Source organism: Kogia breviceps, chromosome 5, assembly GCF_026419965.1.
Source record: "Kogia breviceps isolate mKogBre1 chromosome 5, mKogBre1 haplotype 1, whole genome shotgun sequence".
NCBI lineage: Eukaryota > Metazoa > Chordata > Mammalia > Artiodactyla > Physeteridae > Kogia > Kogia breviceps.
The window spans coordinates 80,142,818-80,158,551 of NC_081314.1; the positions used below are offsets into that span (position 1 = coordinate 80,142,818).

At 46.3% G+C, this 15,734-nt stretch overlaps 1 protein-coding gene across 1 annotated transcript in view; it reads left to right on the plus strand.

Moving 5' to 3' along the window:
• Positions 1–15,734, plus strand: part of ITGB5 (integrin subunit beta 5) — a 116,013-nt gene that overhangs the window by 39,355 nt on the left and 60,924 nt on the right. Inside the window, exon 5 of the mRNA XM_059064370.2 lies at positions 7,474–7,642. Within this exon, the coding sequence (XP_058920353.1) occupies positions 7,474–7,642 (169 nt within the window). The remainder of the gene's footprint in view (positions 1–7,473; positions 7,643–15,734) is intronic.

The window sequence follows — 15,734 nt, forward strand, 5'->3', positions numbered from 1 at the left end:
AGCTTTTTATTGCAAGGATAGCTTGTGCACAAGGGAGAAGGTGGGAAAGAGTGTCAATTCCCCGAGGACTTTCTGGGAAGGGGTTTTAAAGGCAGTGAGAGGGAGGAGGCCACAGGGTGCCTGAGCAGCTTGTGCTCAGTGCTTGGATTGGCTGGCATGGAGGTGAAGCTGGGAGCATCATCAACCTTCAGGTTTCAAGCGATCTGGGGTCCGTGTGCCCACAGTCAGCAGTTTTCATCTGGGGGCCTGCTTCCTGCTAAAACACCTTAGGAATGTGTGTCAAGCTTTTATCTATATCTTTTAGGGAACTGGGAGTTCGGCAATTCTGCTAGGTCGTGGATTTATAGTTCCCCTTTTGTCCTTTGGAAACCATGTACAGACGTCAGTGGGACAGAGATAGAGCTAATCCTTTACTCCCGTGAGTCTCTGGTTGTTGTCTCAGAAGCCCAAGCTTTTAGGTGCTGTTTTTCTGGCCTGTCAAGCCCGCTTTCTCAAGGTCATTCCCTTGGTCCTTTTCCAAAATGGCTGTACTTTTGTCTTCCTGTCTCAGTTTGAGTTCCATGCTTGGCTCCATAATTGCTGTCTGTGATCCTTGTCTGTTCTTTTCCTTCAGCTCATGTGGAGAGAAAGTCACAGCATTCTCTCTCAATGGTACCTTCTGTTAGGTTTTTTTCTCCTGTGGTGGTATGGAAGCAGCAGCAGTAGCCCCGGGAAGTTTTGGGGAGATGGGGGGGAGTCAGGAGGAGTGATTTTTAACCACCTGAGCAGGACATCTCAGAAGAGAACCAGTTTTTCATGGGACTTTCTTGAGGTTTGTCCCTCCTCCTGCTCCAGATGTTTCAGCCAAAGGATCAAAATCCTAGACTTATCCCCTCCCCTCTTAGAATGAACCAGAAATGCCAGAACTGAAGTAAGTAGTACCAGGGCTGCCATAAGAAGAGGAAAAAAAGTAATTTAATCATCAGATTAAAGAACTGTTTAATTGCTATTCTGAGTAATAGAAATAGTGTTCCTGGGAAGAGTCACATGATATTCACTGGTACAGGATTTGATGGATTAATCCGGCCTGTTATTTCTGGTTCTGAACACTTTTTCTTTTGTTAGAGGTATTAGGCTGTTGCTGAGATACATGCCATGTCTCATTTATATGGGGCATTTAAAAAGGCCAAGCTCATAGAAACAGACAGTAGAGTGGTGATTGGCAGGGGAAGGGAGAAATGTTGGTCAAAGGGTACAAACTCACAGTTATAAGATGAATACATTCTGGAGCTCTAATGTACAGCATGGTGGTGATAGGCAACGATACTATACTTGAAATATACAATTGTATACTTGAAAGTTGTTAAGAGAGTACACCTTAAGTGTTCTTACCACACACACAAAATATAGAAATACATATGTAAAAATCTTTGCAAGTGAGATAATACATTTCATCCTTCATCATTTATATTTTTTCTTACCCTTTGTATTTCTTCCAAGAGGTCATGGTACTCTTTCACCCCCTTGAAGGTATTATTTCATTGTCTTCTGGCATGTCCTGTGGCTGATGACAAGTCTTCTATCTAATGGTTTTCCTTCTCTCTGGTGGCTTTTAATATTTCTCTGTGCTTTTCATGTCCTATAATGACATGCATTCCAATGTGGCTAGGTTGGATTTAGTACTTTTATTTGCATTGTTCAGAACTTGCTCTGCTTGTTTAATCTGAGAATATAGCTTTATTCTTGAAAATTTTCAGACATCATCTGACTCCTGTCTCCGATTCTCTCCATTTTCTTTCTAACACTACTAGGTGAGTGTTGGAGCCTCTCATTCTAAACTTCATGTTTCTAAATTTTTCTCCCATAATTTCTACCTCTTTCTTTCCCTTAGCTTCATAATAGAAAATTGCTTCCAGGTTATCATTTTGTTCTTTAATTTTTTTAAAAAAAATTTATTTTATATTGGAATATAGTCAATTAACAATGTTGTGTTAGTTTTAGGTGTACAGCAGAGGGATTCCATTATACATATACATGTACTTATTCTTTTTCAAATTCTTCTCCCATTTAGGTTTTTACAGAATATTTAGCAGAGTTCCCTGTGTTATACAGTAGGTCCTTGCTGGTTATCTATTTTAAATACAGCAGTGTGTACATGTCAATCCCAAACTCCCAATCTATCCCCACCCCCCCCACCCTTCTCCCCTGGTAACCATAAGCTCAGTTCTCTAAGTCTGTGAGTCTGTTTCTGTTTTGTAAATAAGTTCATTTGTATCATTTTTTTCTAGATTCCACACATAAGCGACATCATATGATATTTGTCTTTGTTTGACTTATTTCACTTAGGATGATAATATCCAGGTCCATCCATGTTGCTACAATGGCATTATTTCATTCTTTTTAATGGCTGAATAACATTCCATTGTATATATGTACCACATCTTTTTTTTTTTTGCCACACCACGCAGCTTGTGGGATCTTAGTTCCCCAGCCAGGGATTGAACCCGTGCACCCTGAAGTGGAAGTGCAGAGTCCTAACCACTGATTGCCAGGGAATTCCCACATCTTTTCATCTGTTGATGGACATTTAGGTTGCTTCCACGTCTTGGCTATTGTAAACAGCGCTGCAATGAACATTGGGGTGCATGCATCCTGTCGAATCATGTTTTTCTCCAGATATATGCCCAGGAGTGGGATTGCTGGATCATATGGTAGCTCTATTTTTAGTTTTTTAAGGAATCTCCTTACTGTTCTCCATAGTGGCGGTACCAATTTACATTCCCACCAACAGTGTAGGAGGGTTCTGTTTTCTCCACATCCTCTCCAGCATTTATTGTTTGTAGATTTTTTTTTAAGGATGGCTGTTCTGACGGGTGTGAGGTGATATCTCATTGTAGTTTTGATTTGCATTTGTCTAATAATTAGTTATGTTGAGCATCTTTTCATGTGCCTCTTGGCCATCTGTATGATTCTTTGGAGAAATGTCTATTTAGGTCTTCTGTCCATTGTTTGATTGGGTTGTTTGGTTTTTTTGATATTGAGCCACAGGAGCTGTTAGTAAATTTTGGAGACTAATCCTTTGTCAGTCTAACCGTTTGCAAATATTTTCTCCCATTCTGCAGGTTGTCTTTACATCTTGTTTATGGTTTCCTTTGCTGTGCAAAAGCTTTTGAATTTAATTAGGTCCCATTTGTTTATTTTTATTTCCCTTACCCTAGGAGATGGCTTGAGAAAGATATTGCTGCAATTTATGTCAGAGTGTTGTGCCTATGTTTTCCTCTAAGAGTTTTATAGTATCTGGTCTTACATTTAGGTCTTTAATCCATTTTGAGTTTATTTTTTGTATGGTGTTAAAGAATGTTCTTTTTTTAAAAAAAATAAGTCTATTTATTTATTTGTTTTTGGCTGGGTTGGGTCTTTGTTGCTGCGTGCGGGCTTTCTCTAGTTGTGGCGAGCAGGGTCTACTCTTTGTTGCCGTGCACAGGCTTCTCATTGTGGTGGCTTCTCTTGTTGCGGAGCACGGGCTCTAGGCGTGTGGGCTTCAGTAGTTGTGGCTTGCGGGCTCTAGAGGGCAGGCTCAGTAGTTGTGGCGCACAGGCTCAGTTGCTCTGCAGCATGTGGGATCTTCCCGGACCAGGGCTCGAACCTGTGTCCCCTGAATTGGCAGGTGGATTCTTTTTTTTTTTTTTTTTTTTTGGCAGTACGCGGGCCCCTCACTGTTGTGGCCTCTCCCGTTGTGGAGCACAGGCTCCGGACGCGCAGGCTCAGCGGCCATGGCTCACGGGCCCAGCTGCTCTGCGGCACGTGGGATCCTCCCGGACCGGGGCACGAACCCGTGTCCCCTGCATCGGCAGGTGGACTCTCAACCACTGCGCCACCAGGGTAGTCGCAAGAATGTTCTAATTTCATTTTTTTACATACAGCTGTCCAGTTTTCCCAGCACCATTTATTGAAGAGACTATCTTTCCTCCATTATATAGTCTTGCCTCCTTTGTCATAGATTAATTAACCATAGGTGCATGGGTTTATTTCTGGGCTTTCTATCCTGTTCCTTTGATCTATATTTTGGTTTTTGTGGCAGTACCTTGTTCTTCAATTTTTTTAATCCATACACTGAAGTTTCATTTTTGAATTTGAGTGACAATATTTTTTATTTGGTTCTTTCTTTTAGACTTCTGTTTTTCATACTATTTTTTCATAGCCTTCTGATTTTTTTTTTCTTCCTAATAATATCCCATTCTAGTCTTTGGTATTTTTTCCTTCTCCTTGAATGTTTTAAATATCTTTGTTTTAATGTACTTTAGATAATTTTGCATCTGTTTCTTGAACTGCAGATCCTGCAGTTGGTTGAATTTGCTGATACTCCTTCATGGTAGTTTATTTCTCATGGGGTCTATAACTCTTTCATTAGCTCCTCTTCATCAGAGGTTGTTTTCCATTAGGGGGTCATGTGCCCCTGGGGTACTGACTTCCCTGCAGCCTGGTTTTCTGTTCCCTGATGCTAGGATCCTCTGGGTTTCACTGTGGGACTAGTTCTGTTTATTTCTCAGCAGGGGGGTTCCTTCCTTGTAAAAGTAATGAATTCTGACTTGTTTAGGCCTGGACTTACGATCTTTATGGGTGATTCATCTCACCATGAGCCCAGAGTGCATCTTCCTTGCTTCTCTCCCAGGCCAGTGGCTGGAATTTTTCTGGGTTTGGTTTTAGTGACAGGGCAGCTCTTTGTAACACTCAGCTTTATGCAGAGAGCCCTGTTCCAGTGCTCAGCCCTGCGCTGGCCTGAGGTCTATCATCTGTCCCTGTTAGAACCTGGCCCCAAGCCCCAGACCTTTGTCAAGCCCCAACACGCTAGGGTTGGGGGGTGGGGGACCCCTTCACCACGAGATCCCTGCTCACTTCCCACCTAGTTTATGTCCGTTCATTTGTGCAGTGCTTTTCTCTCCATTCCTGGCACCTGGGATTTCCCTGCTAAGCTTCCAGTCTTGGCTACATATTAACATTTTTAAAGATTAGATTTTTACCCAGCAGTTCTCTTTGTTTAGAGGAAGAGGGGAGGTCTTTCCTTGTCAGCTCCATGGTCCACAATATTGTCCTGAAGCATTAGATTGTTTTTTGGATTTGCCTACATCTAGCATCTGCAAATGGGATTCACTTTTTATACACACATGCTCCCCCAGGCTCTATAAGCATATATATTTTATTCATCTAACTGGTTCATAATTCTTAATCTAGTAAAGATTTAGTAGGCCCTAAACTGGGGTCCTATGGCACAGACACAGTTGGGGGTGGGAGGGCTTCCTGGCATGAGACCCACAAACACCCAGATCTTCAGGTCGCTCAGACAGCTCCTCCAGGGGTTAAATTAGTCACAGTTGACATTGTTTTCCAGAGACTATGGAGACATTCAACAGAGCCTGTGTGACAAAGCTGTTTGCCTCTCACTAAGAGGTGATTCTGGTTTGGTTATAACAGATTCTTTGCAATGAAGTCTTCTCTCTGGCAAACACATTTTCTAGTTTCTGATTATTAATAGTAATTCTCCACAGTAAAAATATATCTACTTACTCCCCTTTGCAGGAAGGGAGGAGGTAAAAAATGCTGAACTAATTTAGCTGAGCTTTTCACAGCTTTTCTGGTTTTCTCATTGAACAGCAGTCATAGTTTTGTTCCTCTCTTTCCTTCCTCAACCGACCCCATCAACCGAGACAGTAAACACCTGAAGTCTGAAGCCATGGACCAGCACAGCACAGAAGGGTGACGTTGCTCAGAGGGTGAGGGAGGGGAGTGAGAGTTTGTGTACATTTCCTTCCTCCTGGGCCCATGTATTTGTCAGATCACTATGATGGGACCTCAACTCACTTCCTGCTTCCATCTGGGAATGCAATTTCCATGACCTTTGTCTTTATGGGGAACTGAGATGAGAATAGAAAGTTTGGGTAGAATAGAAAGTTTGGGTAGAATAGAAAGTTTGGGTGGCCCGGAGCCATGGGTTACAGAAGAGCCTGACCTGTGCAAACACAAGGGGTGGGTGAAGACTTTGGGGGAAGGAGGAGGGAGTGAAACAAAGGAACAGCAAGTGGGGACAGCTTCTCGCAGCTCTCCCTGTCTGGAGGCACCGAACAGGCACAGGTACCTGCCATCATATCCTGGCAGTGGGGTCGACCCTGCAGAGGTGGCTTGCTGCGAGTGACTGATGGAGCAGGTACCGTAGGCCCTTAGAGGGGATGAGAGAGCCTCTTAGAAAGCCCAAGGTTGCCTCTCTCGGGGAGGAGGGGAGCCTCTCAGACCTCTCAGCCACCCCTCTTGATGGCAGTTAGGCAGGAGCTGCTAGGAGCTGCTAAGCCTGTTTCCCTTCCCACGTACATGGCTTGAATTGGGTAGGTAATGAAGCCTTCCCCTCATGCCTCTCTGTTGTTGGTGTTTGTTTTCTATCTTAGTTCTGAAAGAGAGGCCTCCTTAACATGGCCACAGGCCTGCACAGTGTGGTCCAGCTTGCCTCCCCAGCCTCCTCATAGCCCGTCTTTGCCCTTGTTCCCTGCACTGCAGTCTAACTGGCCTCCCCCTGCCCTTGGGCTCTCTGTGCTCCCTTCTGCCACAGGGCCCTTGCATATGCTCTTCCCTCTCCCCTTTTACCCAGTGAACCTTTTTGGGAACAACGTAAGGCCCCTCTTCCTATTTCATTGGTTTATATATCCAAGTGAAACTCCTGCAGATGTGATTGGGCTCTAACTTCCTCCAGGAATGGGGCCATCTCTATTGCAAACTGAAGATGAGAACACCCAATATTCAGGAAAAAGACACGGCATTAACATCCTATTGAGGTGCAATACTTCCCTCTTTCCAGATTTCCAGGTAGAATTTTCCATTCGAAGATGGTTTGCTTCTAAGTGATTTCTCTTTGCATCTAGGAGAGCTGATGCTTTATCATTCCAATATTTATAAATGAACGAAGAAACAGAACGTTTTCATTCCTGTTGCATTTAGTGTTTGCTCGGTTGCCAGCACGTCCCGGTGGTCTCTGAGTGGGTGGACACGAAGGGTTATGTGCTCCTTTGTCACGTGGCAGCAGCAGAGTTGATGTGAGGAGCTGGTTTCGTAGAGTCACGCTGCCCTCACTCGACATTGCCCGCCTTCCTCGGCCTGTAAGAGCCTTCCTTCCCCTCGGTGCCGCCCAGGCTGCGGTGCCTGTCCACTGGGCGCTTGCATAGGGCGCCTCCGTGACATCTTCCTCGGACTGCAGTAGCCCACTGTTAACCTCTACTTCCTACGACCCATTTGTCCATTTCATTCACTTACAACCTGGTACGTGCTGTCTCGCCTGCAGCTTAGGGCTTGTGTTTGGAGAGTAGGGACTATGTTATTTCTCTGTGCTCTAGGTGCTGAGTGAATATTCGTTGGTGCCGTTCAAGGCACTCAGTAAATGCACAGAGTACTTGGTTGTTTAAGATTTGGGGACAATGAAGGAAGAGTGACTCTTCTCCTCTTTCTCTCTAGTTACAAGCTATTCCCAAACTGTGTCCCCTCCTTTGGGTTCCGCCATCTGCTGCCTCTCACAGACAGAGTGGACAGCTTCAACGAGGAAGTTCGGAAGCAGAGGGTGTCCCGGAACCGCGACGCCCCGGAGGGCGGCTTTGACGCAGTGCTCCAGGCGGCTGTCTGCAAGGTAACCTTCCCTTCTGGCTCTGTCCCTGCGGGGGAGGTCAACGAAGAGGTGTCGGTGTGGGTGACGGGCGTTGGCGCTGCCTGCAGATTTTGAGCCGCCGCAGCCTGTGGCTCCTGTCCACTCTTGCATCAGAGGGTGAGCTCAGTGGGCCCTTGGGAAAATCTACAGAAGTCAAACCAGCTGGAGTGCAGGGATGGCTTAGGGCTGGTGTGTGTCTGTGTCAGGGTGTGGCTGCGTACAATGGGATGTTGTCTTTGCCAGCAGACAGCTGTTCTGTTTTTCTGTATTTGGCTCTTTTGCTTCTTTTGGGGGCAGGGAGCAGGGGGAAGAAAAGGTCAAGCCATATGCATAGAATCTTATAGAATTTTATGGCCGAATTTTGGTAAACATTAAAGAGTGCTCTGTTGGGGAATCCAGCTAAAAAGAGAATCGCTTGTCGTCTTTGGTTTTGTTTCTGTTTGTTTGTTTTTCTCGTGTTTCTCTGTGATATGTGAATCCAGAGGGGAGGACTCAGACTTAGGTCAGAAATGAACTCATGCTTTGAGATGTTCTAATGTCAGCGAAATATGTAAATGGGATGTTGGTAATAACTTATTCTTCACATAATTTTCTATGTCAGAACAGCCCAGTAACAATAACAAAAGGTAAAAATAAATATCACTCTTGAGTTTGCTATTCTAGCACACATACTTTAACATTTTTTTCCATAGTGGTCATCGTGTACTATGCACAGTTGATAATCTTTCTTGACCATTTTGGTGGGCTCAGCAGCAGCGTGGTGGCTGGCATGCTCAGGTCTGGGGCAGGGCCGGCTAAGGAGGTTAGAACTCAGTTTGGAGAGGCCGCATGTCTGACCTCAGAGAGGCTGTGTTTTTTTTTTTTTTTTTTGCGGTACGCGGGCCTCTCAATGTTGTGGCCTCTCCGGTTGCGGAGCACAGGCTTCGGACGCTCAGCGGCCATGGCTCAGGGGCCCAGCCGCTCCGCAGCATGTGGGATCTTCCCGGACCGGGGCACGAACCCGTGTCCCCTCCATCAGCAGGTGGACTCCCAACTGCTGCGCCACCAGGGAAGCCCAAGCCTGTGTTTAATGTGTCACGGATTCACTTTTCCTCCCCTTGGTCCTTGACAAAATGATAAGAGAGCCACGGTTGTCCTTTCTGAAATAAAAAAACTGAAATGGTAGACAGGAGGGATAAGGGGAAAGAAAGAGATGAAGAAAGCACGGCTTCCTCAGTCCTCTTCTTGGTCCTACTGCTGTGCTGCCCGTCCCTGTGTCCTCGGGGCCACCCCGGAGAGGACGTTCTCACAGTGGCCCCCTACCCAGGACGGCTGCAGAGTGGCACGTGCCCAGCCGCTGGCTAGAGCAGAAAGGTTTGATTCAGAGGCCCGTGATGCTTCGTAGCAGCCCAAGAAAGCCAGATGGGAACACGGCTAGAATGTGTTCAGCTCTGAATCTTTCAAGTGCATCACAGAATAGACAGTTTATGGACTCACCTCAGAAAGAAAAATTATGTTTTTGACTGGCATTCAGATTATTGATTGTATGAGGTGTTATATTCACGGACATCCCGCCAAATCCGCTCTTGGAAAGAACAAATAGTGCAGGGAAAACACGAGATCCCTGTTATCTCCCCATCTTGGGAATATTTTGAGTTTTCTTTCCGGGGGAGGAAGTTGTCTTTAAGGCTTGAGGGGAAGAACCCAGTGAAAGCCTACACACTGTCCGGTTATATTAATTCTGTTTAATTAGATGAATCAGAATGGCATGATGGAATGCTTGAGGCGCGGTGGTCCATGAGAAGCCGTTTGATTCGCTCTTTTGCCCACAGAACCTTCCTGTGCCATCCCAGACCCGTGAAAATATCCTTCCCTTTGAAAACTCAGTATTTCAAGACTCGAATTCTTCAGAGCAAATGCTAACAGATTTCTTAAACTGAGTGCCCGCACCTGGGTATGAATTATTGTTGGCTGAGAGGCATTTTAGTGTGTGTTTCAGTTTTATATCTTTTGGCATTTTTCTCTTATTCCCCACCTTGGCCTTTGTCATGGGGCGTCCCTGGAAAGTTACTAATTGCTTGGAATTATGCAGTCGATGAGATCCTAGCTTTTCTCCTCACCATTTCCTTTCCTTTGTGCTGTCAGTGTGTGTTTGGGTACCTATCAAGCAATTTCTTTCTCACTTGCAATCACCTATTTATAACGTCATCTTCCTGGTTGACCACAGCCTTATTTATAGTCGCTAAATATTGGAAATAGATTATGGCCTGTCTATTGATGAAAGGCTATAACAATCATACCCTAAAAGAATATTTGAGCACTTGAATAATACTTAAGATTAATTAAGAGAGGAAAGGAAAGCAAGTGATAAAACAGCATAGATGTATGACTCTATTTTGCAAACAAAAGAAAGAAAAATATGGAAAAGATTGGAAATAAATAGACCAAAGTGTTAACAGCACTTGTCTCTGGTGATAGGATTAGGTGTGGTTTTTATTTTCTTCTTTGTGTTATTTTATATTTACTTAAATTTTCACAATAAATAACGTGTGATTTTTAAAATTTGTAATGGAGCATTTAAAAGTAGAGAGAATAGTGAAATAAAATCCCATGTACCTATGGTCCATCTTGGACAGTTACCAATTTGTAGCCAATCTTGTTTCAGTTGCCTTCCTAACCATTTTATTCCCCATTATTTGAAGTAAATCCCAGATATCATTTGTTTCAATGATAATTCGATTTTTAAAGTTTTTTTTAAACGCCCTAAGCATGCCTTACTTTGTTGACTGAATTTTCTGCCTTCTCCTGATTTGCCCAGATTAAAGGCCCTTCCTTTTAATCCTGAAAACTGAATGTGACAGAGCCAGCAGGCCTGTAATCTCTACAGTTGGAGAGGCGTCTCATGCAGGCTGGAGCTGGCTGGGCAGCCCCGGCAGCAGTGCACGCTCGGCTTCCTTTGACCCCATACCCTGGAGACGGAGCTGATAACAGGCCCGCTTCATAGCCCACAGGAGGCTCTTTGTTCTGATTTCACTCTCACTCTGGTTTCCCTGGGATGGACTGTTAGTTACCAACTTTAGGGACTTAGGGGTATGGAATGCTCACATGACTGGTCTTAACTCCCACCCTCAAGGCCAACTTTACATTTCTTGGAAAGCTGCTCTTTGCAAAAAGAAGGAAACAGTCTGTTTCTACTTAGGATTCGATTTAGGAAGTAGAACTGCTTCCACGAGTGGAAGTTTTGAGTTGCCATCTTTCCCCCCAGCAGGTCACATTGTTAGGAGAGGCCATCGAAGAGTATCCACAGCTAAGGAACCCCTCTGTCACCAATGCAGGCATTTTTCTCAATGCTGTACCGGCCTGGGTTGGGATGAGGGAATGCCGTGACCCATGGTTTCTTATCTTTACCTCGAAACCTATTATTAAACTTGTTTATACTTTTTCTTGGTTTGAATAATAGTTTCTCCCATTACTGCTTTTATCGCTCGCCTGGGACTTTTCTAGAAGTTGACTCTAAGTTGTTTATTCTGAAAATGTATAGGTGGAAGTGGGATGAGTGGTTCAGACTGGAACCATGGCTGCTTTCCTGTTCTCCCAAAATAGGGAGAGCTGGTGCCCTGGGAAGACAGAGGGCTGGGTGGTCCGGGAGCTCTGAGTTGTCAGTCATGGCTTTGCTGCTCTCCATGGCTCTCAGGTTAAAGAAGTTCCCTGCAAAGTTAAGCCTGGCTGGGTACGTCCTGGCCACACGGATTCCATGGGCTGCTTTCTCCCGTCAGACAGAAAAATCAGATCCCTGCAACCCAGCCTGTTTCCCTTTTGGCCTCATCTTCTAGCCTCCTAACATTTATCCTTCTTATCCTTTCTGTTTTAATCCTGGTTATCTAATTTTGCGTTATGTATTACGTTTTTAAAGCATTGTGTGTCCTCTCAGAAATAGGTGGATAAGTAAGTCTCAAAGCAAACAAAGTAAATTTGCATTGCTGAGTAAAAAGTCTTGGCGTGGCTTGGGTCCTTTATTCCTTGGCTGGCGAGAGCATCCTAATCTAAAATGGAGACCACATCCCCAGAGAGGCCGGGGGAACAGCTTCCTCCAACAAGACTTTCTGCAGGAATACAGACTCTGTGGGCCTCTGGAGACAAAATGATGGCCGCCCTTCCTGTACTGTCATCCGTGCTCCAGCTCTTTTGTATACACTATCTCTGATTCTCACAACAGTCCTTCAGTGTATCGGTGGTGCTTGTCCCCAGTTGACAGGTGAGGAAACTGAGTGTCACAGGGTTCACTCTACTTACTGTTGGAAAGGGGTGGAGCCAGGATTTGAACCAGATCCAGCTGATTCTAAAGCCCAAGCCCTGTCTATTACGCTGTGCCAGGTGCTTTGGGAAGTAGCGACAGTGCCGTGCAGAGCAGAGAGGACTTAGAGTCCTGTTGTCCCGATTCAAGCTATGCCTCTTCTGCTACTAACCGGCTCTGTGGTGGCCTGAGTGCTCATCTGGAGGCTGCAGGGAGGTGGGGCTGGAGGGGAGGAGGTCCAGGACGCCCTCCAGCTGTGCTGGTCCGTGCTCCTTTTCACAAAGGACTTGTCATAGCATTGTGCCCCTTTGCCCAGAGCCCTTGATTTTGCTTTTTGTCTCTCCTGATTCGGGCTTGAGCTCCAGGCCAGGCAGGGGCTGCTGCAGATACCAGGAGAGGGTGGAGAATTCCCCATTCTCGAGGCAGACTCAGCTGTGAGAGGATTTCACTCTGCCCAGCCTCCCTCGGAGTTGATTTGGCTTCTTTCGACTTGTTGCCTGATTTCTTTTAGACCTGAGACTTGTCATTTTTCCACACATGAATTGAGCAACGTAGAAAACTGCCTTTCTTTTCTCAAGGATAGAAAACTGCCTTTCTTTCCTCAAGGAAGGCAGCGGCCACTAACGCCTTCATGCCCCCAGAGGGGACGCCCCCATAAGTCCTGTGTTCCTGCAGTCTGGGTTGTCTGTCTCGGCATGTGTGAGCCGTTTGTGCCAGCAAGTCACACCACAGTTTCTGGGGCTTAATGCAACCCACCCTGCTTGCTCTTCCTCTGGCTCAGTGTCTTCGTGAAGCCCGTGAGAGCATTGGATTTCCCTGTAGCCCACGGAGGCTGTGGGGCTGTTGGGTGGACGTGCAGGCGCTCCGCCCGTTTCCCGGTAGTGCTTTTGTCGGAGGTGGTAAAGGTTCTCCCTGGCTTTCTGTTTTGCACACGGTTGTGGTTTATCGTGTACTTTTGAATCACTCGACTGTTTTAGTCCCTGGAGGGACGTGTCCTTGTTCTGCCTTCTGCCTGTGAGCTGTGCTGTAGGCTTCACTGCCCTGCTTGCAGCTGCTGGTTCTGCTTTCCAACTCAGGAATGTTTAGTGTGTACCCAGTAAGTGCTCAGTGGCAGGTATGGTGAAGAAAATTCAAAAAAGATGAGAAAAAGTCCCCATCCTCACGGATTTGATTTGAGCTTTCAGATCCACTAGAAAGGAAATAGAACAACTCATTTGTAAACATTAAATGGAACCATGTGAAATTATGGACATGTGACTATCAATGAAATTTAATATTTGACCATTGATAGTTTCTCCTACAAAAATAGAAAACTTGGGCTTCCCTGGTGGCGCAGTGGTTGGGAGTCCTCCTGCCAATGCAGGGGACACGGGTTCGTGCCCCGGTCCGGGAAGATCCCACATGTCGCGGAGCGGCTGGGCCTGTGAGCCATGGCTGCTGAGCCTGCGCTCCGCAACGGGAGAGGCCACAACAGTGAGAGGCCCGCGTACCGCTTAAAAAAAAAAAAAAAAAAAAAAAAAAAAATAGAAAACTTATATGGTTCAGCCTCATATATACAAACGTTTTTCTTTAGTTCAGGTTGGACTTGCGTAGAGTCTACATCAGACATGTTCTACTGCATGTTGTTAGGGCTTGGGCTCTAGATAAATGTCTAAATCCTGAGTCACGGGCCGAGATTTCTTTTCCCTAAGGCAAGGAATATTGACATTTTTGCCCTTCTTAAGTTGAACCACAGACATTTTTTTTTTTTTTTTTTTTTTTTTTTTTTTTTTTGCGGTATGCGGGCCTCTCACTGTTGTGGCCTCTCCCGTTGCGGAGCACAGGCTCCGGATGCGCAGGCCTAGCGGCCATGGCTCACGGGCTTAGTTGCTCCGCGGCATGTGGGATCTTCCCGGACCAGGGCACGAACCCGTGTCTCCTGCATCGGCAGGCGGATTCTCAACCACTGCGCCACCAGGGAAGCCCCACAGACATATTTTTTAAAAAGAGTTTTCATTGCAAAGCATGGACAGAAACAGGAGAAACAAATTACTGGTGAGACGTGTTTACTGTTACAAAGTGACAGAAATAGGCTTGAATGTCCACATGATTGGGGAAGCGAATTACAGAAAGAATTCAGCCTTATTTTTCCTTAAGTGCGTTGTAGGAATCAAGACTCCTTAGTCCCCGAGCTCAGATCTGCTGTAGGGTCTGCCCCTTGGCTAGTCAGGTCACCCCCCTTTCCTTCCTCATTTCTTCCCCCAAACCTGTTCTCTGTCTGTGCTTGCCTGAAAGGTCAGTGTACAGAGTGTTTTAGTTTTGACTTCTGGAAATTTGTTGGGCACTGACAGTCTGCAAAATGCCCCACTAGCTGCTGTGAGGCTGGCACAGATGACTAAGCCACAGCTCCTGTCTCCGTGAGCTTCACTGCAGTTGGACAACAGATGCCTATATGACGATCTAAGGTACCGGCGGAGTGCACAGACACTATAGAAGGTCTGGCCCTGGTAGGACCCAGCGGTTGAATCACAGTGTTCTTCCCCTTCAAGGGTCACCTTGGTCTCTTTGCCTCCCTGTGTTTGCCCTGAGGCTCTGGTGCTGATGAAGCTATTGATTACCATTGGCTGCATGCTTCGCGAGAGCCAGGCTCTATGCCAAGCACCTCGTGGGGCTTGTTTTACTTAATCCTTTGAAGGTGGTTGTACTGTCCGTTTTTGATAAGGAAACAACCCTAGGAAGGTTGAGTAACTTCTTGAAGATCTTACAGCTGGAAATGACAGAGCCAGAGATGGAACTGTACCCACCTTCCCGGCTCCAAAGATGGGAGTTCTCAACCTTGACCTTAGATAACCTGCCGTCTTTTGTGGCCACACAGGAGTGGAGAAGTGGGAGGGGTGTGCTTCCAAAGAGGGCAAAGTCCTCCTCTAAGGAACCATTTCGATTTCCCACGTGACCCAGTTTGCCAGTGGTAGAGCCAGGACTGACTCTGTCCCGGGAAGGACAGCTGCACATGCTGCTGTTCTCTGGAACTAAGAGTTTCCTGTTTATCAGAAACAGTTATAACATGGCTCTGGCAGCCTCCGGGTTTTCTGGGGAGACCACGGGTACTGTCCCAAGTTCGGTGCGCTGCTGGAGCCTAGCCATTTGAGTGAGGCTGCTTGTCTTTCCCCTTGGCTTCCCCATCTGTGACACGGGAACACTGATAACCCCCTTTTCATTCATAATTCACGGTGTCTCAGAACCATGGGTTCTGCTGTTCAGCTCTCCCAGCTCTCCCAGTTAGCGCTGTGGAGACACTTTTTCAGATGGCGCTTCCTTTTCAGCAGTGAGGGAGCATGTGGCTGGTGACTCTTCAGTGACAACTGAGGCCCATGGGCTGTGTTGACACCCGGCTGGAGGACCCAGGTGTCTGGGTGGCCATCGATTTTACTTAACTTAGACTGACATCGAGAACAGAGAACCCCATCATTTAAAGCTAGTGTTTCTGTCCTCAATGAAACGGCATCCTGATCTAGGCCTCCCCTGTATTGAACACTGTTTACCAGAGAGAGTATTGCGGGCCTTGTCTCGGAACAAGCAAGCCGAGGCAAACGAGCCAGGCTGTGTTCGGGTGGGCCCCGCCACCCATGTCCTCTAAGGCCGCTGGTGGAGGGGGGTGGTGTCAGCTTTTCTCAGGTTCCCAGGAATCGGTATTCCAGGCCCTCCTGTGCACCCTCCCACAGGGCATCCCTTAGCCTCACTCTCACACTTGTCGGGCTCTGCCGTGGCCCCTGTGTATAAGCAAGTCACTAGGACATGGATATTGGGACCCACAGGCTTCTG